At 32.8% G+C, this 24,870-nt stretch overlaps 5 protein-coding genes and 1 non-coding gene across 8 annotated transcripts; 3 read left to right on the top strand and 3 right to left on the bottom strand.

The window, feature by feature from the left end:
- Positions 1-8,410: 8,410 nt before the first annotated feature.
- On the top strand, positions 8,411-9,180 carry LOC111308176 (pathogenesis-related protein 1-like). Its single transcript, XM_022906492.2, has one exon. The coding sequence runs from the start codon at positions 8,488-8,490 to the stop codon at positions 8,974-8,976; it is 489 nt and encodes a 162-aa protein (XP_022762227.2). The 5' UTR covers positions 8,411-8,487; the 3' UTR covers positions 8,977-9,180.
- A 1,676-nt stretch (positions 9,181-10,856) lies between these two features.
- On the top strand, positions 10,857-11,554 carry LOC111308175 (pathogenesis-related protein 1-like). The gene has a single exon (XM_022906491.2). The coding sequence runs from the start codon at positions 10,905-10,907 to the stop codon at positions 11,388-11,390; it is 486 nt and encodes a 161-aa protein (XP_022762226.1). The 5' UTR covers positions 10,857-10,904; the 3' UTR covers positions 11,391-11,554.
- A 2,973-nt stretch (positions 11,555-14,527) lies between these two features.
- On the bottom strand, positions 14,528-16,001 carry LOC111308174 (uncharacterized). The gene is made up of 5 exons (XM_022906490.2): positions 15,857-16,001; positions 15,633-15,734; positions 15,230-15,300; positions 15,082-15,144; positions 14,528-14,993 (listed from the first exon to the last, which is right to left on the bottom strand). The coding sequence occupies exons 1-5, from the start codon at positions 15,918-15,920 to the stop codon at positions 14,691-14,693; spliced, it is 603 nt and encodes a 200-aa protein (XP_022762225.2). The 5' UTR covers positions 15,921-16,001; the 3' UTR covers positions 14,528-14,690.
- Positions 16,002-16,520: 519 nt separating this feature from the next.
- XTH10 (xyloglucan endotransglucosylase/hydrolase 10) lies at positions 16,521-17,963 on the bottom strand. The gene is made up of 4 exons (XM_022906489.2): positions 17,729-17,963; positions 17,543-17,643; positions 17,260-17,453; positions 16,521-17,175 (listed from the first exon to the last, which is right to left on the bottom strand). The coding sequence occupies exons 1-4, from the start codon at positions 17,934-17,936 to the stop codon at positions 16,770-16,772; spliced, it is 909 nt and encodes a 302-aa protein (XP_022762224.2). The 5' UTR covers positions 17,937-17,963; the 3' UTR covers positions 16,521-16,769.
- A 2,784-nt stretch (positions 17,964-20,747) lies between these two features.
- On the top strand, positions 20,748-24,394 carry LOC111308622 (uncharacterized). Of its 3 annotated transcripts, XM_089744558.1 has the most exons (3): positions 20,748-20,849; positions 22,277-22,373; positions 22,449-24,394. In XM_089744558.1, the coding sequence occupies exon 3, from the start codon at positions 22,522-22,524 to the stop codon at positions 24,124-24,126; it is 1,605 nt and encodes a 534-aa protein (XP_089600684.1). In that variant the 5' UTR covers positions 20,748-20,849; positions 22,277-22,373; positions 22,449-22,521; the 3' UTR covers positions 24,127-24,394. The 3 variants fall into 3 exon arrangements, with proteins under 3 accessions (XP_089600684.1, XP_022762826.2, XP_022762827.2); XM_022907091.2 differs by lacking the exon at positions 22,277-22,373; XM_022907092.2 differs by lacking the exon at positions 22,277-22,373 and having other exon boundaries at positions 22,445-24,394.
- Positions 24,395-24,730: 336 nt separating this feature from the next.
- Positions 24,731-24,814, bottom strand: TRNAL-CAA (transfer RNA leucine (anticodon CAA)). Its single transcript has one exon. It is a non-coding gene; the product is annotated as a tRNA-Leu (tRNA).
- Between the last annotated feature and the right edge of the window lie 56 nt (positions 24,815-24,870).

Raw genomic sequence — 24,870 nt, 5'->3', positions numbered from 1 at the left:
TAATTTTTTCAAGAGGAGGCTTTCGCTTTAGTTTTCTTATTACTTCGGTCTATATTCAAGAGTATCAGAAAATGAAACTTTACTGATTAAATTAGCCAATATATTTTCAATATCCCAACTGTGAAAACTGAATGTATATTAAAAAATTGCTTATTTTTAATTATACAAGAATCTTAGGTTTATATACAACTAACTAGGGGTTAAACTAGGAAACTAAATATTTCTTAATTCTAGGGATACAAATACTTAATTCTAGAGATACAAATATAAATATACAAATTACAATATTATAATCAGCTGTAAATAAGTATTTTCTCACACTCCCCCTCAAGCAGGTGAATAGGTGTTGTCCATTCCCAACTTGAAAATAATTTCTTGAAATGTTGAACTGCTGAGATCTTTAGTCAACACATCTGCAAGTTGACCCTTGGTTGATACATAAAGTGTACAAATCAACTCACTATCTAGTTTCTCCTTTATGAAATGCTGATTTACTTCAATGTGTTTTGTTCTGTCATGTTGCACAGGATTGTGTGCAATGCTTATTGCAGATTTATTTTTAATTATACAAGAATCTTAGGTTTATATACAACTAACTAGGGGTTAAACTAGGAAACTAAATATTTCTTAATTCTAGGGATACAAATACTTAATTTTAGAGATACAAATATAAATATATAAATTACAAGATTATAACCAGTTGTAAATAAGTATTTTCTCACACTCCCTCTCAAGCTGGTGAATAGGTGTTGTCCATTCCCAGCTTGAAAATAATTTCTTGAAATGTTGAACTGCTGAGATCTTTAGTCAACACATTTGCAAGTTGACCCTTGGTTGATACATAAGGTGTACAAATCAACTCACTATCTAGTTTCTCCTTTATGAAATGCTGGTTTACTTCAATGTGTTTTGTTTTGTCATGTTGCACAGGATTGTGTGCAATGCTTATTGCAGATTTATTTTTAATTATACAAGAATCTTAGGTTTATATACAACTAATTAGGGGTTAAACTAGGAAACTAAATCTTTCTTAATTCTAGGGATACAAATACTTAATTCTAGAGATACAAATATAAATATGCAGATTACAAGATTATAACCAATTGTAAATAAGTATTTTCTCACACTCCCTCTCAAGCTGGTGAATAGGTGTTGTCCATTCCCAACTTGAAAATAATTTCTTAAAATGTTGAACTGCTGAGATCTTTAGTCAACACATCTGCAAGTTGACCCTTGGTTGATACATAAGGTGTACAAATCAACTCACTATCTAGTTTCTCTTTTATGAAATGCTGGTTTACTTCAATGTGTTTTGTTCTGTCATGTTGCACAAGATTGTGTGCAATGCTTATTGCAGATTTATTATCACAGTAGAGTCTCATTGGTCCATCCCACTTAATCTTCAAGTCTTCTAGGATAATTTTTAACCATAGTAGTTCACAAATTTCTTGAGCCATTGCTCTGAACTCTGCTTCAGCATTTGATCTTGCCACCACATTTTGTTTTTTACTCCTCCAAGTCACAAGATTATCACCTAAAAAAGTGCAGTAGCCTGAGGTGGATCTTCTATCAGTTACTGAACTTGTATAATCAGCATCTGTATATGCTTCTAGAACTAACTTCAAATTTTTTTTGAATAAGATACATTTCTCAGGATTAGCCTTTAAATAGTATAATATACAGTAGACAGCCTGTAGGTGCACTTTTTTGGGACTATGCATAAATTGACTTATCACACTCACAGCATATGCTATATTAGGTCTAGTATATGAGAGATAAATGAGTCTTTCAACTAATTTTTGATACATCTTTTTATTTACAGCAGCATCTTCATTAGCTTCTCTAATTTTGTGATTAGGATTTATAGGGATATTTGTAGGTTTACATGCAAGCTTCTCAGTTTTTTTCATAAGATCCATCACATATTTCTATTGTGAGATAAAAATATCATGCCGTGAGTGAGCTACTTCAATTCTTAGGAAGTACTTCAATCTTTCTAGCTCTTTTATCTCAAATTCTCTAGCCAAACACTATTTTAGAGATTCTCTCTCTTTTTCATCATCTTCAGTTATAATTATATCATCAACATACACTAATAGAACTGTGACTCTCTTGAATTAGAGTGCTTGATAAATAATGTGTGATCTCCTTGACTCTGTTTATATCCCATTACTAGCATCACTTTGACAAATCTCCCGAACCAAGCTTTAGGAGACTGTTTAAGGTCATATAAAGTTTTTTTCAACATGCATACTTTGTTTGCTTCTAAATGACCTTCAAATTTCGGTGAAACCTTCATATATATTTCTTCTTCCAAATCACCATGTAGAAAAGCATTCTTTACATCAAATTGTTGAAGCTGCCAATTGTAATTTACAGTCAATGATAACAAAATCCTAACTGTATTCATCTTGACAACTGGAGCAAAAGTTTTCTGGTAATCCACTCCATAGGTTTGAGTATAGCCCTTAGCCACTAACCTGGCTTTATACCTTTCAATAGTACCATCTGCCTTGTATTTTACAATGAAAACTCATTTACACTCCACTAAATTTTTTTTTAGGCAACTCTACCAGTTTTCATGTCTAATTTTTTTCTAAGGCCTCCATTTTTATTTTCATGGCTTGCCTTCATTTCTCACTAGATAATACCTCGGATAATATAGTTGGAACATAAATAGTATTTAAGCTCACGAGAAAATTTTTATGGGATGGTGAGAATTTTTCAAATGACATAAAATTAGATATTAGGTATAGTGGATGCTTGGTACATTCTCTGGTTCCTTTCCTAATGGTAATAGGCAAATCATAATCACTAGTTATAGTTTTAGGAGATTTAATGCTCATTTTGAGAAACAGAGTCAAAAACTGTAGTTACCTCATTTTCAAAGTTAGGATCAGGTTCTTGGACTGGCATTAGTTCAGGATCTGAAACTTTCTTTCTTGAGTATACTTGTAATTTCTTCATAGAATCAAGAACAATATTATCCTTTGTCACATCTTCTGTATTTGGAATGGGTTCAGACTCAAATTCAATGTTTGACTTGGGCTCAGCAGAAATAGGTTTTGACTCAAAAGAATTAATGGGTGTAAATGTTGAAGAAGGGGGCAAATCAAGCAAAAAGAAGTCTTTATCCTTATCTTCCATGAATGAAGTATCCCCCTGAAGATAAGGTTGAGTAAAAAATAATTTATTTTTTTCAAAAGTGACATCTACAGACACATAAAATTTTTTGGTAGGAGGATGATAGCACTTATATCCTTTTTGAGTTGAAGAATACCCCACAAAAATATACTTAATCGCTCTTAGATCCAACTTTCTCCTGTTATGACTGTGAACATGAATAAATGATGTACAACCAAATATCTTAGGCGTGAGATTGTTTGTGGTATTGAGGTTGAGATAAAATTGTGAGAGTAGTTTCATAGGAGTTTTAAATCTCAAAACTCTTGAAGGTAACTTATTTATAATGTGTGTGACAGTGAGAACAGCTTCCCTCCAATAAGATTTAGGTACATTTGGTTGAAAAAGAAAAGCTCAGGTCGTAGCTAGTAAATGGCTATTTGTCCTCTCTACCACTCCATTCTGCTGTGGAGTATTAATACAATATGACTCATGGATAATCTCTTCTTTTTGAAAATAGGTGGATAGACTCTGGTTGAAATAATCTCTTGCATTATCAGACCTAAATCTCTTGATTCTCATTTCAAATTAATTTTGGATCATGTTTTGGAAGCTTAAAAATATACTATTCACATCTGATTTGGATTTAAGTAAAAAAACCCAAGAAACCCTAGTACAATCATCTATGAATGAAACAAATCATCTCGCACAAAAAATATTAAGAATTGTAGAGGGACCCCAAATGTCACTATGAATCAAGTAAAAGGGAGTAAAACTTCTTTTGTTATTGATTGAAAAAGACACACATCCATGTTTTGTAAATATCACAATGAAAATCTTTAACATTTAATCCTTTGAACAAAGAAGGAAACATGTTCTCAAGGTTCCAAAAGAAGGATGTCCAAGATGAAAATGATAAAGCCAGATTTTGTCTTTATTGAAAGATTTTTCAGAAAGAAATGACAAAGGTAAACTATTTTTTATACTACTTGTGTTATTTAATGTCTCAAGATAGTATAGTCCATCATTCTCCTTAGCAAGTCCAATCATCTTTTCCGAACGCTGGTCCTGAAATTCACAATAAGATGGATAAAAAGTTACTTTGCAATTCATATCTCTGGTAAGTTTTTGTATAGATATCAGATTAGTAGACAATCTAGAAACATGAAGAACATTTTTTAGAACAAACGAGGGATTAACTTGAACATCTCCTAATTCTACCACTGTGGTAAGTGAACCATCAGCAACAACAATTTTCTTATTATTAGGACACATGTTATATGTACTAAACTTTTATGAGGAATGTATCTTGTGATCTGTGGCTCCTGAGTCAATAATCCAAGAACTCGTAATAGGCTTAGTCGAGACATTTAATCCATGAGAACCAGAAGCTTTACTTGAACTAGAAACTTTATCCAAAAAACATACCATAGTAGGCTTTTTAAGGATTTTCAATAAGTTTCTCAGCTTTTTAATCTCTTCCCTGTTGAACTCTCCTTGTTTCTGAGACATCTGTAGTACTCCAGTAATTTTTTCAGTTAACATTTCTTCAAATTGGGTGGTAGTGATATCTTTCTTTGAAATGGTTCAACAATGAAGGCCTAAACAGGATTTGGCAATGAAGGCTTAAAAAAGTGAGCAATGAAGGCTAAAAATTTTGCTTTCCAAGAAGAGCCTAAAACTCTGATACCATGTGAAAACTGAATATATATTGAAAAACTATTTATTTTTAATTATATAAAAATTTTAGGTTTATATACAACTAACTAGGGGTTAAACTAGGAAACTAAATCTTTCTTAATTCTAGGGATACAAATACTTAATTCTAGAGATATAAATATAAATATACAAATTACAAGATTATAACCAGCTGTAAATAAATATTTTTCCACACCAACATATAGTATATTAGATTTGTGGAGATGATAAATTCAAACTCCAATTGAGTGTATATGTCCATGATAATCGCCTTATGCCAAGATTCATGTACCTGTTCAAATAGTAAAATTTTGGCCATCATCACGCCAATGACTATTATTCTAAGCAAGTTTCAAATTCTTTGGATAGGACAAAAAGTAGGCCTGTTCCAAGAATCAGACTGTTTGTTCAAGCTCGAAATCTTGTCCAATATTTAGAAGGGTTGGAGAAACATATTATGCGCGAAAAAATGGGTTTAAGCAAAAGAAAAAGGCTTCGCTTCAGGACTTCGTTATTTTGACATTCAACATCCAAATCCAATATTATTTAGATCAACCCAAACTTGGTCCAATCCTACCTTTTTTCAATTATATGATTTATGATTTATAATTATTATGTAATTTAGATCATATATACGATAAATATATAATATTGCTATGTAACTATTTAAAAAAATGTTAATCTATCCATGTTTTAAAACTTAATATATGAAGGTAAAATTACTAAAAATTAAATAAATCAAATAAAATAACTTTATTTTTAATTTTTTAGAAAACAAAAGTAATCTCGATTGGCTCTACTTGAAGAGCCGTATCCAGTTTATACAAATTTGAGTTGACATGAGAAAATTTTGAGGTTCAAATAGTATGATTCAATCGAATTTAAATAAATATATATAATGTTGATATCATATTTAAATTTAATTCAAATTCAATCTAACTTAAAAACACTCTTAGTAAAAAATCTAAATCTTAATAAATTCTTTTTAAAAGCATATAAAAATTAAATGGAATTACAAAGTGGTAATAGATTTTATCTAATGGGCGGCTATAAAAAACTCATCTGAATAATAATAAACATGCAAATTTTCATTTGAAACCTATTATATTTTCTCATATTTACTTATTTGGACCCAAAAACCTCTCATTTGGTTGGGTTAGCCCTTATAAGGCGGCTTTTCATAATCTGATCATCAATTTTTTTTTTTTTTTTTGTTAATTTTAGAAGAAAGGAATTCAAACTCACATGTTGAACGGGAAATACATGTATCTATCATTAAGTCTTTAAACTTAGACTATAGTGCATTGACCATAAAAAAATTTCTATCTTCACAAGTCTAACATGTATAGCCATCCACGGGGATATCCGTGGGAAACAAAACAATTTCGTTGCGCCACCAACGTTTCTACACATGTGTTTCCTGTGTTTAAGATGAATCTGTCTAAAATTCTCCCGTAATTAGCGAGCGGCGATGGAGACCCTTGTGGAATAATAAAAAGTTTTCTAGAATTCAAGCTCCGTAAAAGCAGAAACCTAGCTTATTTTATCTGCATTAATTAATACTATCTTTTACATTTTTTGATGTAACAAACATAAATTTATTTACAGTTTGAGTTTGCTAAAAAAATGAATCAATTTATGAACCCTAAATTCGCAAGTATTAGATGTTGCTAGAGGTGTTGGGGAACTGCATAATCGAGCCTGTTAGGTTCGGATTACATTTTTTTGGTTGTTGTAATGGATAACAAAGCAAATGATAAGAATGACATTTTTCGTACGAAAATGACAGAGAAAGAATATTCAGGGCTTAATTTGATTTGGAGCAGACATGAGCCAAGAGGGAGACTAACGATCTTTTCGTTTTCGCAAAAGCCAAGAGGAAGACTAGCAATCCTTTGGTGTTAGCAAAAAACCCTTAACTGGAAGATCATGATCATGACCATGGTCATGAATTTGCTGAGATGTGTACAATTCTAAGAACGTATTTGCAGAAATATGAAGGATCATGAAAATCAGTAGAGAGGGAAAATGGCACACCAAAGTTGCCCAGTATTGCCCTACCGGAAAAGTCACATAAACTCAAGGTGTAAGGCTCTATTTTTTCAACCACGTCACTTTTTGCGTGCTTAGATTATGTTCCTAAACTAGACGGTAACATGTTTTTCATACAAAGGTACAAATATCTTCCTTATTTTCCTTTTCCTTTTCCATTTTGGAAAAAAAAAATTCAAAAAGACTTTTCAGTTAAATAAAGTTAGACCAGCCAATCTCAATATATGCCCACAAAAAAAAAAAAAAAAAGACTTTGGTAAAATCGATTTTTGTTGCAGCCAATAGAAATGTAACTTGCAGGTGGGTGTTAAATTTTTAATTGTAATCAATAAATTTAATTTTTGATAATTTCATTTGTAAAAAAATTATTTTTTGTTATGCTGAATAGAAGATTAACTTAAAAAATGTGATTTGCCTAATTACCGGATGATTATATGCAGGTAATGAAGCAAGGCAACCAAGTCATTCTATCCTTCAGGGAACGTGGTGCAACACTTAACCTTTTTTTTCATATGAAAATCTAAAGGAATGACATCATGCCATTCTTATCGTAAGAGAAAAAAAAAAAATCAACCATGATAATTAATTAGGCCAAGTAAGAGAATATCCTTTTCCAGAAGGGAATATATGACCACAAAAATAAGATATTTGGGTTTTGAAAATGACCGGTGTCCATCCTATTTGTAATTTGGTTCAGAAAATCGTTAATACAGGGCATTTACATGTTCCATGATAAAGACTATGGCTTATAAATAAAGACGAAACAATTATACTAAAGAGGAAACTTCGCAATTAGGCAGTTTACATATAAAAAGTAAAATATATATAATAGTAATTTGTATAAAAAAATTTAAAATTTAATTTAGTTGATTCTTTCGATTATTCTTAAAAAATAAAATTTAATAAATATATAATTAGAATTCTAGTGCTTGTAACTTTTTTTTTTTAGACTACAACCTTTTTTATATTAAAAAATTGTGTAAAGAGAAATTGGAAGCAAAATTAATAGAAAAGGAGAATGATAGGTTAATTGGTGCATGCATGTCTTCCAATTATTAGAAATTTTTTTGTGTGTAATTCTTATATAAAAATTTGAAGGTAAATAGGTTGCCATTAATCTTGTAAATTAATCAAAGTAAAATGTACTGTAAGTTATAAAACTTAATTATTTAAGATTAGTGTCAAAATCTGTAACATCGTAATTTAAAGGCAAGTAATAGTCAACATATAAAACTACCTCCACACTTTTTTTCCGATTAAAAAGAAAGTTTATTGGCTAAAAAAGTTTAAAATAAAAGTAAAAAATCAACGGTCGCATAAGCTATTCATATAGTGCTAAATTTTTAATTTGTATAATTAAAATTCAAATTTTAACAACTTCAAATGAAAAAAAAAAACCCTTAAATTACAAAATACTTGGAAAGCATCAACCGTATATGTCATTGATTTTATTCCAGATAAGAATTGTTGAACAGTAACCATGGTTTGAACATTCAACTGCCAAACTAATTAGTTGCCTATAAATATCCCCCTCAAGCGTATTCATCTTTCACATCAATTGCTCAACATTTCTGGATTGCAATCTTAGTTATAGAATACAAACCCCTGGCCCTGATGGAGTTTTCTAAGGTTTCTTCCTTAGCTGTTACTTGTCTTATGGCCTTAGCCATAGTCCTTCCCTCCCATGCCCAAGATTCGCCACAAGACTACCTCAACGCTCACAACACAGCCCGAGCAGCGGTTGGTGTTGGCCCTATGACTTGGGACAACAACGTAGCTGCCTATGCACAAAACTATGCTAACCAGCGCATTGGTGACTGCAACCTTGTGCACTCCAGTGGACCTTATGGTGAGAACCTTGCTTGGAGCAGCGGTGGCCTTTCGGGCACCGATGCTGTAAGAATGTGGGTTAACGAGAAGGCCGACTATGATTACAACTCTAACACCTGTGCACCAGGCAAGGTTTGCGGTCATTATACTCAGGTGGTTTGGCGCAAATCGGTTCGTCTCGGGTGTGCTAAGGTCAGGTGCAACAATGGTGGAACTTTCATTGGTTGCAACTATGATCCTCCAGGCAATTTTATCGGCGAAAAACCTTACTAAAAAAGGTTCCAAATCCGAATACAAATTTCCAATCGCTTTTGCTTAAAACCCTTCCAAATCAACTTATACATCTACAATAAATATGCTATGTACTGATCAGCCTACTGCAAGGCTAATAATTATGAAGAAATGCAATTTTGTTATTACGAGTTGCTATTCTGATTTCTTATTGAAATGAAAGATGATAATTATATCTTCTTTGAATTTTTTTTTTTTTCAATTTTGGATGAGTTGATTGTACAATTAGGCGGACGTTCAAAAGAGAAACCATGCAAATATTGCCATATGGACCAAATGAAAACTGGAAAAATCTTAAATTTTGTAAGTCAACTACGATTATAATTTAATTTTCTAAAAGAGAAAAGGTGGTTCATGTATATCTTAAATTGCTAATTTTTCTTTTTCCTAAAAAATTTTATTAACATTAATTAAGCCTTAAATATTAATTAATGATCACATTCACATCCTTGGGCATTTGGTCTATATTATATGCAGCAAAACAAAATCGCTTCCCGGTGGAATGAGCTTTGACTCATCGACATTGCAAGCAAACTACAAATTAAAAATATCTTTCAATTTTCAACTCTTCACCGTTTGGTAAAGTGATTTTTGCTTTTGATTTTTAATGATTTCTTAAGATTGATATCCGAAAAACTATGAGATTGATGAATTTATTCTATCAAGTTATTTGATTTATCGAGTTATTTAAATGTAAGATAGATTAAAAAAAATTAGTTTATTTGAGTTATTTATAATATTCATGATATTATTAATTTCTTATTAATTAGAATAGAAAACTTTAGGTTAAAAATAAATTTTGAAAAATATTCCTCACCTTAAAAAAAAACGACAATAACAACGTGTAACATTCGTATGTATGTAGGACACTCATTAAAGGGGATGTGAATCTGAAATGTTTTGGTCAATCTAAGACGACATATTTCATGTATGCCTTTTGCTTTGATTGGAGGAAGACTTAGACTTCTAATAGGTAATCCATTAAACTTGCTGTTTCAGGGAGAATCAAGACTTGAACAAGTGTTTAATTACTTCGTTGATTAGGCTATTTGGGGAAATTGGTGGGGAAAAAAATTTTCTATCTGGAAGAACATTAACAAGAAAGGAAATTTTTACAACTCTTGGTAAATTAAAAAATTAAGATAAAACAAGGCCTATTGAGTTTGAATTTAGGATAATGATTTATATTTTTCATCTTAATTTTTAATTTAAATTTGGATAATCTTTTTCGTTTTTATAATAAATACATGATAAATCCAAACACTCATATATATGTATAATATTAAAATGATACCTAACTTATGTCATAGTACTCTTGATCACAAGTCCAAAGTCCACATTCACATTGGCTTTGTGAAGTGATTAAGTCCAAGCGAGGATAGCAGTCTTACCAGACTTTAACATAAGTCATGCCATCATTTTAGTAGAAAATGAACAGGAAATTCAGGATCTGGACATCTACTACATCAAATAAAGCGCACTAACTAGCCAAAGTTTGTCTTGCACTTATCCAAAGACGACCATAGCCAGTAGTTTTATTTTTTGTCCAAGATGAAGGTTATTCTGCCAGCCAAGAAAATTCAGAAACAAATTAAATTAGTTTGGTTTAATGTACAAATGGAACGTTCATAGCAGCTGCTGCTACTACTTTAAGTCTCTAAAACAATCAATGACAAACAAGGGAAATAAACTGGTTAACTTGATTTAATTCTAACATTACTGTTGTTTTGTAGGTACCAACTTTTCTTAAAATTTGGTTTGGTCCAAGTTCCTCAGGATGACCAAATTGGTCTGCTTTTGATCTCATCTTTGATTTTTCTTCAACATGTCACTATATATATAAGCCCCTCAAGCTTTTCTTTCATATCACTTCATTTCCTTTGTAGAAAAAGAAAAAAAAAAAACCAAAAATGGGGATAAGTAGAATTTCATTGGCAACATTCTTCTGTCTCATTGGCTTAGCAATAGTTCAACTCTCCCAAGCCCAAAACTCCCCACAAGACTACCTCAATGCTCACAATGCTGCTCGTGCAACGGTTAACGTTGGCCCCATGAAATGGGATGATAAAGTGGCAACCTTTGCAAGCAACTATGCCAACCAACGTAAAGGAGACTGCAAACTTGTGCACTCTGGTGGCCCTTATGGCGAAAACCTTGCAGGGAGCAGCGCTGATCTTTCGGCAACGGCTGCCGTGAACATGTGGGTGGCGGAAAGGCCTAAGTATAACTATAACTCTAATTCATGTGTTGGTGGGGAGTGCAGGCACTACACGCAGGTTGTATGGCGCAACTCTGTTCGTCTAGGGTGTGCCAAAGTACGCTGCAATAATGGCGGTACTATCATCACTTGCAACTATGATCCTCCAGGCAACTATGTCAATCAGCGTCCTTACTGATTTGGAGATTCTAGCTCTCCAAAGTTAATCTCTAATGAAAGTTATACTACTATACATGAGAGCTTTTGAATGTTAATTCTTACAATAAAATAAGTATGTATGTTTTTAAACAAAAACTCATGTATTAACGATTAGCAATAAAACGGATATGATAATTTGCTTAACTGGAGTTAACCATGGCTCCATAGGAGTTGGTTCAATCAATATTGGTGACCCATGTTTTTAAACCCAGATGGATGACTGGGAATCTCGACAGATAAGTCAGTTCTCTTTATTCTCTACGGCATATCATATGAATGATCCCACTTTTATCATTTACCATTTTGGTAGAACTACTTCCAGTGTTTAGTTTATCCAGTTTCTCAACGTACGCTTTCCTCATTAGATATCTGCATTCTCAAATCATCTGAATAATAATAAACATGTAAATTTTTATATGAAACCTATTATATTTTCTCATACTTCACCCAAAAACCACTCATTTTGTTGGCCTTAAAAGGCGGCTTTTCATAATCTGATCATCATTTTTTTTCTCTTTTGTTAATTTAATAATTTAAGTAGAAAGGGATTCAAACTCACTTGTTGAACGGAAAATACATGTATCTATCGTTAAGTCTTTAAACTTAGACTATAGTGCATTGACCGTAAAAATTTTTCTATCTATACAAGTCTAACACGTATAGCCATCGATGGAGAGAACCGAGGGACACAAACAATTTCGTTGCTCCACCGATGTTTCTACACATGGGTTTCCTGTGTTTAAGTTCAATCTGTCTAATATTCCCCAGTAATTAGTGAGTGGCGATGGAGACCTCCTGTGGAAGAATAAAAAGTTTTCTACAATTCAAGCTCCGTAAAAATATAAACCTGACTTATTTTATCTGCATTAAAATTTTCTTTTTCATTTTTTTTATGTAATATACATAAATTTCTTTACAGTTTAAGTTTGCTAAAAAAAAAAAGAATCAAATTATGAACGCAATTCACAAGTTAGATGTTGCTAGAGATGTTAGGGAACTGCATAATCGATCTGTCAGGTTCAGATTACAGGATTTTCCCCCGGCAGCAAAGGTTTCTCTTTGTCAAATTGTAGATTTTTCTTTTTGGTTGTTGCAATGGATAATAAAACAAATGATAAGAATGACATTTTTCTTATGAAAATGACAGAGAAAGAATATTCAGCGCTTAATTTTATTTGGAGCAGACATAAGCCGATAGGAAGACTAACGATCGTTTGGTTTTAACAAAAGCCATGAGGAAGACCAGCGATCTTTTCGTTTTAGCCAAAAACCCTTAACTGGAAGATCACGATCATGATCATGATCATGAATTTGCTGAGATGTGGACACTTCTAACAACGTATTTGCAGAAATTTGAAGGATCATGAAAATCAGTAGAGAGGGAAAATGGCACACCAAAGCTTCCCAGTGTTGCCCTGCAGGAAAAGTCATCGAAACTCACCGGTACTAGCAATTGCAACGGGTTGGAGCAAGATTTTTCTCGTGGATCTAATTTTATATTTTTAATTTTTTAAATTTATTCCACCTGATTTTTTTATATTTGATTCAACATTGTATAAAATTGTAAACTTGATCTAAAATTAATAAAATTTTATTTTTAATATAAATATAAAATATATATAATTAAATTAAAAAAATTTATATATATTTTGGATCGAATCAGAATAGATTTGTCTAAAATTTAATTTTTTTTATTTAAAATTTAATCTGATCTGAAACTTAATTTAAACAAAAAAACCTTATAAAACTTATTGAGTCATAACCTAACGGATACGAATTGGACAACTAATCGTAACTAGCACTAACCTTTCGAGAGTCTTGATGCAGGGCTCTATTTTTTCCACCACTTCACTTTTTGCGTGCTTAGATTATGTTCCCAAACTAGACGGCAACATGTTTTTCATACAAAGGTAAAAATATCTTCCTTCTTTTCCTTTAAATTTTTGGGAAAAACAAATCAGTTAAATAAGTTAAACCAACCAAGCGCAATCGATTTTTGTTGGGGCCAATAGATATGTAGCTTGCAGATGAGTTTTAAATTTTTTATTTTAATCTATAAATTTTAATTTTTGATAATTTCATTTACAAAAAAAAAAAATCGATTTTTGTTATGCTGAATAGAAGATCAACTTAAAAAATGTGATTTGCCTAATTAATGATTATATGCGAGTAATAAAACAAGGCGACTTATAAGTCGTTCAAGGAGAATTTGTCCAAAGTTGAGTGGTATCTTTCAAGGGACGTTTTCATATGGAAATCGAAAGGAATGGCATCAGACCATTCTCATCGTAAGAAATAAAAAAAAAAAAATCAACTATGAAAATTAATTAGGCCAAGTAAGAGAATATCATTTTCAAAAGGGAATATACGACCACAAAAATAAGGAATTTTACTTTTTTTTTTTATTATTATTAAAAAAATAACTATACAAAAGAGGAAAATAATTCGCAATTAGGCTGCTTCCATAAACAGCAAGATACATGCAATAGCAATTTGTAAATAAAATTCAGAATTTAATTAAATTAGTTCATATAATTACCGTTAAGTAATATCTAATAAATTTATAATTAAACTCTTAATATTTATAATTTTTTTTCTATCCCCAGTCAACCATGTCAATCAGCGTCCTTGCTGATTTGGAGATTCTAGCTCTCCAAAATTAATCTCTAATGAAAGTTATACTACTATATATGAGAGCTTTTGCATGTTTATTCCTATAATAAAATTAGTATGTATGTTTTTAAACAAAAACTTATGTATCAACGTTTAGCAATAAAAGGAATATGATACTTTGCTTAATTAACTGGAGTTAGCCATGACTTTGGTCAATCAATGTTGGTGACCCATGTTTTTAAATCCGAAGGGATGACCGGAAATCTCGACCGATCAGTCAGTTCGCTTTATTCTCTACGGCATATCATATGAATGATCCCACTTTTATCATTTACCATTTTGGTAGAACTATATCCAGTGTTTAGTTTATCCAATTTCTCAACGTCCGCTTTCCTTATTAGATATCTGCATTCTCAAATCTATGAGTTGGCTGCCCTTGAGCAATTTGAATGTGCAAACGGTTGCAGTACAAGTGCATAATCAACTCAATATATACTGCATGAATGAATGATCAACATTAGCAACTCAGTTATAACTTTCATCTCAATACTTCAGTTTAAGTTTAACACAAAACTAAAATTCAAGGAAACTGCAATTTCAAATAGATCATTCCCCAACAGTTTCTACATTACTTCTTGATCGACTTCTTTCAACCAAAAAATTGTTTTCAAGAGAGCTCGACTATCCTTGACCTCTTTTTTGATTGATTCTTTCTTGCTACTTCATTAACATTGCAGTCTTTGCCTGTGTCGGATTTTTCAAGTTTCCTACGAGAGGATGTTTCGTTATCACCAGTATCATCATTATCCCTTTCCTCATTATGATCAGTATCATCACTGCTATCATCTGATTCTGTTCCACTGCTACTACTACCAGCTAACATAATCGCTGGCTGATTACCAGCAATTGCAGATTCAGCAGCAGCTAGAGCCTCTGGGGTGTGAAGATCAGCTACACCCAACATCAAATCCTGTTGTACAAAATGCAACAAAAAATTACAACAAACTCAAAGACCACATGATTTGCACAATGCGAGAGAGTGCCAATTATAAAGTTACCATTTCAATGACTTCAGAGTGATTTCCATTGAGTACTTCAATATCATATGCTTGAGAATTATTCTACATTTTGATAAATAAAAAGATAAGTTAGAAATTAAAAGAGCATTTACTGATGTCCAAAATTTGACAGAAATTCTAAACAAACCTTTGCATCAAGCTCCAGCCTTTTATTAGCTTCTGACATGACTCCCAAGAAATCTTTCACTTTTCCCAAAACTGCAATATTCAGAAGCACTCAACAACAGCTACTAATACCCAAGAAACATTTTCCTCTAGAGATGTTGAACCTCTTATAGTTTCAGAAATTGCCAATTATGTATCATAAACAAAATGCCAAAAACAGAATACTAACAATTTGTAGTTTTTATACTCCTCAAGAACCTCAAGGCTCAAACAATGATCAGTATCCAATTCCGCCAAGATTACATAACATCAGTTTCAGATTTTTACAAAATTAAGCAAAAATACTAGTTCTCAACAATCCATAAAACCCAGATATTTCCAGATAAGTACTTCTAACAAAAAAAAAAAGATGGAAAATAGTTTACCTTGGCTTTTAGGCATAGAAGTGATGTTGGGTTTCTTGGTAGGATTAGACTTATGGCTTTCAGATAATGAGTCCTTTTTGTTACAAACAAGCAGCGCAGATTCTGTTGTACAGTTTGCAACCCCCCAAACACAAAACACAGTCAGATGATGAAATTTCAATGGCTAAGACAACAAAGTGAGTAGAAATTTACATTTGGACAAAACAAGAAAGAAAGCACAGTACCTAAGGGTGAAGTAGAGGAAGTCTTGTGCTCAAACCGTAGGAGATCTTTGCTTGTGCTTCCCATCTCTCTTTAGTTGGGGGACTACCGCTGCCGACTGCCGAGGTTTATGGGAAGGGAATAGGGCTTTCGAAATTGAGTAAAAAAATATCCTGTCGGTTGTTGATAGGCTTTGGAAAAATCTAAAAGGCCCAAGTGTTTGCTTTCTGGGTAGAGCATATAAGCCCAAGTTTCTGACCTAGCTCTTATTCATGGGCTTGAATTTTTGTTAAGAAAATGTAAAATAATTTAATTAGATTTAGAGAAATTATTTCATTAATTGTCATTAGAGGTGTTAGTGAGGCTTATATTAATCTTTTAATTTCGTTTGTGAAGTTAAAAATTACACGAAATATTAAAAAATGAACTTTTACGTTAATAGCTTAACAAATTGTTGCTTCTTTTTATATTTTTGAGTTAAAAAAGAGATTAGATCATGCATACAAAGTTACAAGCTGTTGGGTGGTGATTGTTGGATTAAGATCATTGATATTTCACCATTTATATAATTTCTCTACATCTATAGGGAATCTAAGTTTGAACCTTGGCCAATTTATTCAACAATCTGAGCCCTTCTCCACCCATTGCCATGAAAATAGCCAAATAAGTTTCCATTGCATACATAAACATTTGGATCAAAATGTCAAAATTATTATCTAAATTTTCCTGACAGAGACTAATGATGCATTTGAAAGCGCAGTGGATATATATTGCTTTACTTGTAAGGATTGACATACCGTTAGCCAATGAAGCTTGGAATTAATTGGAATGGAAAGGGTTCTATCTATAATACTTAATTCATAATCAGAAGAATTTTAAAAGAAAAACAAAACAAAGCCTATGCTGAAACGATGTAAAAATGATGTACTGTTTGTATTAAGAATACTTGGGAAGGGAGCATTCCTTGGGAAGATTGTATTGGAATCTCCGGTAATCTTGGCAATAGTCATAAACCATGTGGTACTTCCTAACCCATTTGAACCATCTCTTCTGGACCCTTGTTAGAGTTCTAAATCTGCGTCTGTTCCACCAATTGGCTGAGCTATCTGCCCTACAAAATCTTGGATTCCCATTCCATACACAGGCATCAATCTTGTAATCACTGAATGAAGCTATGAAGGGACCCTTAGACCAATCAATTTTATCCTGACCGCCACGTGTCGCCCAGCTGTCCCCATTCCATAGGCTAATTTTGATGCTCATTGGCTGCCACCTTGGGTATGCCACTCCCTTGTCTGCATTGTTTCTATATAATCTAATAGGAATTGAATCTACCATAAACCTGAAAAAGAAGAAAATCATACCATCTAGATGAATAGTGATGAACAAAAGACCAAAAATGATAGTATTCTAAAGGGTAACTTACACAATTTGGTGAAGGTTCCATAGTACAGAATATGTATGGAAGTCCTCTGTTGGATCAAACCATAAATAGATCCTCTCTTCACGGTTGTCCAAACCATCAGCATAAATATTTGTTTGCACGATATATGGCTGGCCACTAACATTGCCAAGAAACTCAAAATCTATCTCATCTCGATTAGGCTGATCTGATGTCAACTGCAATGTCAAAGCTATTTGGTTAATCGAATTAGACAAAGGATCAGAAACACTGAAATGGAAGAAACAAAGAGTTAAATGTCGGTTACATAGTAGGCCAACACTGTTCCTGCTGAATTGCCAGGTACTAGTTTAATTTGCATGTCTATTTGACCAAACAAGAACATCTGGGTTGATGTAAAACCGGACCCTGTATCAATTAAAACTAATAAGAAATATGAATACTTAAAAAAAAAGGAAAAATCAGAAGTTTCCTTTTTCCTTTTCCATCATACCAGATTCTTGATCAAGTTTCAAGCTTCTTTCTCTGCCATCAGTTGAAGTGTTGACGTGACTAGGAGCCCACATCACAAAGAAGTCATTGTTGAAATTTCCGGTGGAAACAACCGAAGCTACTGAAATTCGAAGAAGATTCAAGTAAAGAAGACTGATGATTAAGGCTCTCATGTGTTTGAAACAATGAGTCATGGCTCTATTAGTCATGACAATATGGGATGACAGGTTGCTGCAGGATATATATATATATATATATATATATATAGGCATTACATGGGATTACAGTGAAAATATAAACAGGAAGGCAATGCTTTGTCTAAGCAAGAATATCTTTAGGAAGAAGCAAAGAGGAATATTAGGCTGTTAGAATGTGTCAATATGAGTTCTTAAGGGGCTTGCTAGGCTTACCATTTTTCTAGCTGTTGGTGTTTGAATTTCTATTAGAAAGTGCTGACAAGTATTCAATAAAGTACTTGCATAACAAGCTCATCCTTCTCTTAGGCTTGGACCAGCCTGAACAAAGATGTATTTGGCAAAGCCAGCAACCCCTTGCCGCCTAAAAAAAAGAGCATTTGCTTATTGAATTTAAAGGTCTTGTTTAGGTGATTGAGGATTGAAAATCCAATAAATGTTTAAACTGTAACTTAATAAAATCCCATAAGAGTTCTAGCATATGTGAGTAAGCATTTTATTTTAGATCAGGGGCATCAAAATAAAGTTTTCTTCAAAAAGTAAAAAGACTATATATAATTAATATTTGTAAGGCACTATATTCCAAGCTTTGGGAATACCCTAAGGCTTTCTAGACAAGAACCTTTTTATCTGTTTGGTTAGCAGAAAGTTTGCGAAAGTCAAGAAACTGACAAGAGTTTTGGTTTTCTTTGTCCTGTGTTTTTCCATTTAGAATAACTTGGTCTTTCAAGCTACCTTTTGTGCATCTCATAAGACTTTTGAGTTTATTCCTTACCTCCTCGTGTTGGGGTATGTGTGGTTTGTTAGGCCATAGCTGGCAGTGATTTTGGTTGTTGGATTAGATGACTGTGGATTATCTTCAAAGCAAAACATTAGAAAATCATTAGTATTACTGCAATCTGATTGATCCATTAAGTTTTTTATCAGCTGATCTTTGTCCATGAAAACATTCAGCATCATGAGTTTAAAATTCTTTATTTGTTGGCTAACCGTTCCTTAAATCCAACTTCAAATAATGAGCGGTTTAAACAAATCAATTACTCCAAACACTTTCACAGGCAGAGTTATATATATAAAGAGAATGCATGGATAGATGTCTCAAAGATGGTTAGGCTCTATTTTATTTCCCATGGCAGTTGAAAACCACATATCCATCTATGACGATGGATTGCTCTTGTTTTCTTCTTTCTTTTTTTTTAAAAAAAAATCTTACCGCATTCTTAAAAGCAATGGCCTGAATAAGATGGGGATCATAGCAGAAGGAAACTGATACTACATGGGACAAGTTCAGTCCATTATGTGGCCCATGAGATAAAGGCTTGAACATGAATCTTGATGGTGATACTTATAAAATTTGCTCTTTTTTTTTTTTTGTTTGGAGTTTCAAAATGGAACATTTCAGATCCAATGAGACAGCTGTTTGCCTGTTTATGGTAGGCCTTTGGCCCTTCATTAATATGTACAAACAAAGTTAAATAAATTAGTAAATGTTGTGATGGTGGACCTATGGTCCTGTCCCGTGGGACATAAAGGCCCAAAAAATAATAAAATTTCTAGTTTTATAATCTTAAATAATCACTTGTTTTAACATTAAAAAAAAAAACATGTACCATGTCGATGTCTGTCGATGTGGGTCTCTTATAAACATGTTCCAAATCTTACCAAAACTCTGATTTTATCAAAATATTCAAAGCTGTTTCCCCTCCTGTAAAATGATGATGATGATGCCGAATTTGGTAATGTATAACATCCAAAGAGTTGGCCAAGAAAAACTCAAGTTGAAAAGAAAGATGAATTTTCAGGCTGACTTTAATCCAAAACTTTTAATGTATGGTCAGATGACCACATTTTAGGTGGTGAAGAATAAGTTTTTTAGTTCCTTGATTGCTCTCCACTTTAGAGTTTTTTTTTTTTGGTTATAAAACTTAACTTTAGGTGACTTGATAAGGATTTTTTAGCTTCATTTTACACGAAATCATAAACCCAATCATATAATCATCTCACTCATGTAACTCAATAATTTAAATGGTATCTCAATATTTGATTTAATTGATTAATGTCTAATTTTTTATTTTTAAAAAATTGAATATTTTTGTCTTTCAAAAAATATATATTTCACAATTGAGTAAAAAAAATATTTAATATAATTAAAAATTTGTTTCACCTTAATTTTATATAGTTGAGTGATTTTATTTTCTCAAAATGAAAATTTATTAAATTTAAAAATTTTATAATGTAATTAAAGATATTTATTAGACAACAATTCAACATCCACAGTAACTTGGGTATCCAATGCTATTAGTTTCACAAATTACAGCCACCATGCTTATATTCAGTTTTTGAATTTCAAATGTAAATTAAATTAAAATTAAAATTAATTAATTTATATAATTATTTTAAAAAATAATATATAACGAATTTAAAATTAAATCTTAATTTTTGTAATTTAAATTTTTTCTAATAGCCTTCTTTATTAAAATTTTTTTTAATAATATAAAAATTAGATAATCGAAGATCATTCTTAAGAGAAGAATTAATAGTAATACCCAACATAACAAAATAAATTAAAATAAAATAAAACAAGACCACAATGAATAAACAATTAAAGACATCAGATATTTTCCAAAAAAATTAAGACATAAAAAAACGTTTTTGTCTTAAAAAAAAAAAAATCGATATGAGCAATAAGTTTTCACCATTTAATGATCAATTTAACACCTAAAATTGGAAAAAATAAAATCATTTTTGGGTGAGGGACCAAAAGGTAAATCTGGTGGCCTAGAATTGGGGTATGGTAGAGGCCATTGTTGCTTTTGTATTGGATCCGTGAGAAGGCACTGAACACTGAAGACTTTCTTTACCATCTCTCTCTCTTCTTGACAACTTCAACTGCTGCTTTATCTTTTGTCTGATTCTCTTTTTCTCCAGGTATTTCTTTGCTTTATCAACCTTCTTTCATTCTAGGATTAGTTTGTTAGGTTTTGTTTGAACCTTGTAGTTTGTTCATCTTAAGCAACTTCTTTATTTGTAGCTACAGCATGTATTTTTATCTTTTCTTTCTTTGTTTTATGTTTCCTGCTGTTTTGGGCAAATGGGTTTTGTTTGTAAATCTCAAATTTTGAGATTTTTCATTCAAGCTTGATGGGTATTGTTTCATTGTGTTATTTTCCTTTTTAGTTAGGGCTTCCATGGATTTTCCTCTTCGTGGTTTCCTTTCATTTGAACAAATGTGTCGTCTTTTTAGTAAATTTTTTTAATAGCTTGGGATAGGGATTTGAACTTTTGCACATTCTTTATAGGGGGAGGTGTGGTTTAATTTCGTGTTTTTTAATGAGAAAGAAAGGGGTTTTCTTCATTTGATGAGGAACTGTTATTTCCCCCGATTTTTTTTAGGTAACCAAGCTATTTATCCATATCTGAGCTTCTTTTATATTCTAAAACATTGTCTTATTGCATGAGAAATTAAGAGAGTTTTATATTCTTTCCCCTGTTATTTTATGGGAGTTGGTCTTTATTCGGTCAATGTCATGCATGGTGCCAAGATTAAGACAAGAGGGAACCTAATAGAATCTGGATTAGTTGGATTCTTTGATTGTCAAATGGGATGACTTGATTCTATAACAGTTTGGTCACTCAAAAACTATGAAATGACATGAAAACCTATTTGTTAATGATATTGAAAATATTTAGACAAGCAGAAGGAGAGATAGTTGAGAACATGTATGGCTGGTTTTAGCAGAGCTAGGATTTTCTAATTGTTTCTGTTTTCTATTTCTGTTTCTTCCTTCTCTTTTGAAGGATTCAGGAAGTATCAACAGAAATGTTAAAAGCACAATTTTCTAATATCCTCCTCCCCATTCCCCCCCCCCCCCCCATTCCAATGTTTTGTGTGTTTATGCCACTAATGGGTGGTTAATAATGAGCTTAGAAAATAGGTGGTTTCAATTATATAAGAAAGAGGCTAATGTGATAGGTTTCCAAAAGATGACTGAAAACAATTTGGAAAGTTTGCCTTCTTTTGAATTTTTCACATTTTTTTTCTTGAAATGGACAATTCCCCTTCAGGAAATCATCTTCGAATCTGAAATCGAACATGTTATCTTTTGTTTGTTTGTTTGTTTGACCTCACTTGTTTTGACTCCTAATTTCACAAGTAACTCAAGAACAAGTACACTTTTCCTTTATATTTTGCCAAAATAAAGTGGAGCATTTTGAATTCAACTGGTTGTGGTATTGTGGTCTTAAAGTCCATATTTTTTTCATCCTTCTTGATTTTAGTTTTTGAAAGTTTAGACTTACTTCTGAATTGGTTATCTTAATAACATTGCTGATGTTTTGGATTCTTTGTCATTTAGCATTCAGGTTATGATTTTGGTCACTGGGGCATGGATGAAAAAATTTTTTTTTTCTTTTTGAGAAAAAGAGTAATTTTGAATTATGATTATTCTTCAGGTATGCAATTTTATGTTTTAAATGGTTGATTAGTCTCTTTTAATCATTCAGTATTATATGTTTCATCCTAGGCAGGATTCAAGACAGCAACTTGATATTTATAAAGAGAGAAAGGAATCAGAGTAGGGGGGATCTTTGGATTTCAATCATGTTCAAGAAGTCACCTAGTAGAAACCAAAGATCCAAAGGTATCAAGGCAAGGCATGTCCTTCAGATTTGTCTGCTACTTGGGGTCTGCTTCTGGTTGATCTACCAAGTCAAGCGCTCCCATGATAAGAGAAAAGAATTTGATGAGAATGATGCTAATGCCTCTGTGAAAGCACAAAGTGATGATGTGATTCTAAAACTTGGGAGGAAAGACCTTCCTCATGAGCAGGAAGTATCTAAGAACTACAAACATGAGGAAGAAGAGGAAGAAGAAAATGGAGCAGGGGATGAAAATAAGCATGATGAAGAACAGGAAGAGAAAGCTAAGAGGCATGAAGAAGAGAAGCAAGAAGGAGCTAGCAAACATGAAGAAGAGGGGCAGGAAGAAGCAAGCAAACATGAAGAAGAGGAGCAAGAAGAAGAGCAAGAAGAAGTGCGGGAAGATGAAGGCAGCAAGCATGATGATGAAGAACAAGAAGCTGAAATTAAGGATGAAGAAGCAGAAGATGAGGGAAGAGGAGATGGAGATGATGAGGTCGATGAAAATGAGCAAGAAAAAGTAGATGGTGAAGCTGATCATGAAGAAGAATTTCTAGATGAGGAGAAGGAGAGAGAAGCGGAGGGTGATGATAAAGAGAATGAGGAAAAAGAAAATGAAGAAAAAGAGGGTCAAGAAGAAAGTGACAATTTATCAGATGAACAGAATCATGATGGAGGCGGCAGGAATGCACAAGAGGCGAGAGAGGAGCATTACAAAGCTGATGATGCTTCCAGTGCAGTGTCCCATGACACCCATGACACCCAAATTATTAACTCTGAAGCCAATAAATTAGATATGGAAAATTCTAATGACAACTCGACAGTGAATGTTTTGGAGCATGAGAGCAAAGCCAATACAACTGAGGAAACTAATGGTGATGAAAACAAGCCAGAATTGAAGGTTGATGAAAGTAAACTCTCTGAAGGTGGTGGTTCCTTGAATGAGACTGGATCATCCAACTCTGAGTATATCTCTCTTCCAAATACGACAAACACAACTGTCTTCATTGACCAAGCAAGCAATAACTCTATGGAAGTGAGTAACGAAACAGGCAATAATCCTGCAGTATTGAATACAGAAATACCAGGTGCACTGCAGAATGGAACTTCAGCTCAACATACAACAGAAGATGGTCTGGTAACTGAAGAAAAATATAAAGAGCAAGCCAATGAGGCGATTTCTAATAACAAGCAGCCTGATTCCAATACAGTAGATTCAAGTAAAATTGAAAATGTAGATTCAGCCACAAGAGATTCCTTGAATTCTTTTACTGATGCAGAGTCTGGTATGTCTGAGGATATCACCAAGATAAATACAACAGCTAGAGGGGACAGTTTTGGGTCTTCCATGACTAAGGAGATTGCTGATTCAACTCAGAATGAGAAATCTGAAGGTAACAATGAATCAGGTGGAACAGATGAAAACTGGGATGGAGGTCAGCATGATCCCATTGATTCTTCTGACAATAACCTCCCCCAAGAAGAGAAAGATGCTCGTGTGGATCTGAGTACATTGCCAGATATTAAAACTGAAGGGAGCAACAACGAAGAAGCTGCAGCTGAATGAAAAATCTGATTAATGGCTGTCCCGTTTTCATGAGTGCTCTAAAGTTGCTATCTTTGCACTCTATTTTGATACATAGACAGGTACTGGTTTTTAGAGTGTTTTACTTTATTAAAATATCAAACTTTGTTTAGAGGATACGGTTTCAACTTTGAAGGCAAATTGTAGGCTAGTTGATGTTTTCAGTGGATGCAATCTGTATAATTTATGGCAACTTCCTGTATGTCAATATTTTTTTAATTTTCTACTTCCAATTTCTGGCATGGCTTAATGCATGACCAAAACTAGTCAGTTTATGAATGTTGGAGGCCTCCTTTATGGAAGAATATTATGAATGCTGAGAATTGACAAACGTCTTTTGATGTCTTTGAATGCAATGTAGCCAAAAACAATCCAATTTCTGAAATGTCAGTTTTTCTTGTAGTTTTAATGGATTCATTGACTGTAGTTGTAGATTGTATAACATGAACATGGACTGCTGAAATAACTTTGTTTTGACCCCCGACTAAATTCTTGGCATATGCAAGGAAACAAAATCCTTTTTGCTGCTGACTTTGCTCTGCTGCTAGCGGGAACTGGGAAAAAATGCAAGCAAAAGTAACTTTTATGTTAGAAGTAGGATTTGAACCCACGCCTTCTCACGAAAACCAGAACTTGAGTCTGGCGCCTTAGACCACTCGGCCATCCTGACGTCATGCAATGTAAATTAAAATTATCCTATTTCTGCATTTCATTGTGGCTACAAAT

This window comes from Durio zibethinus, chromosome 2, assembly GCF_047325235.1.
Source record: "Durio zibethinus cultivar Kanyao isolate XHJ-2024 chromosome 2, ASM4732523v1, whole genome shotgun sequence".
NCBI lineage: Eukaryota > Viridiplantae > Streptophyta > Magnoliopsida > Malvales > Malvaceae > Durio > Durio zibethinus.
Note: the sequence above shows the minus strand (reverse complement) of the source record. Positions and strands in the feature narration are given on the sequence as shown.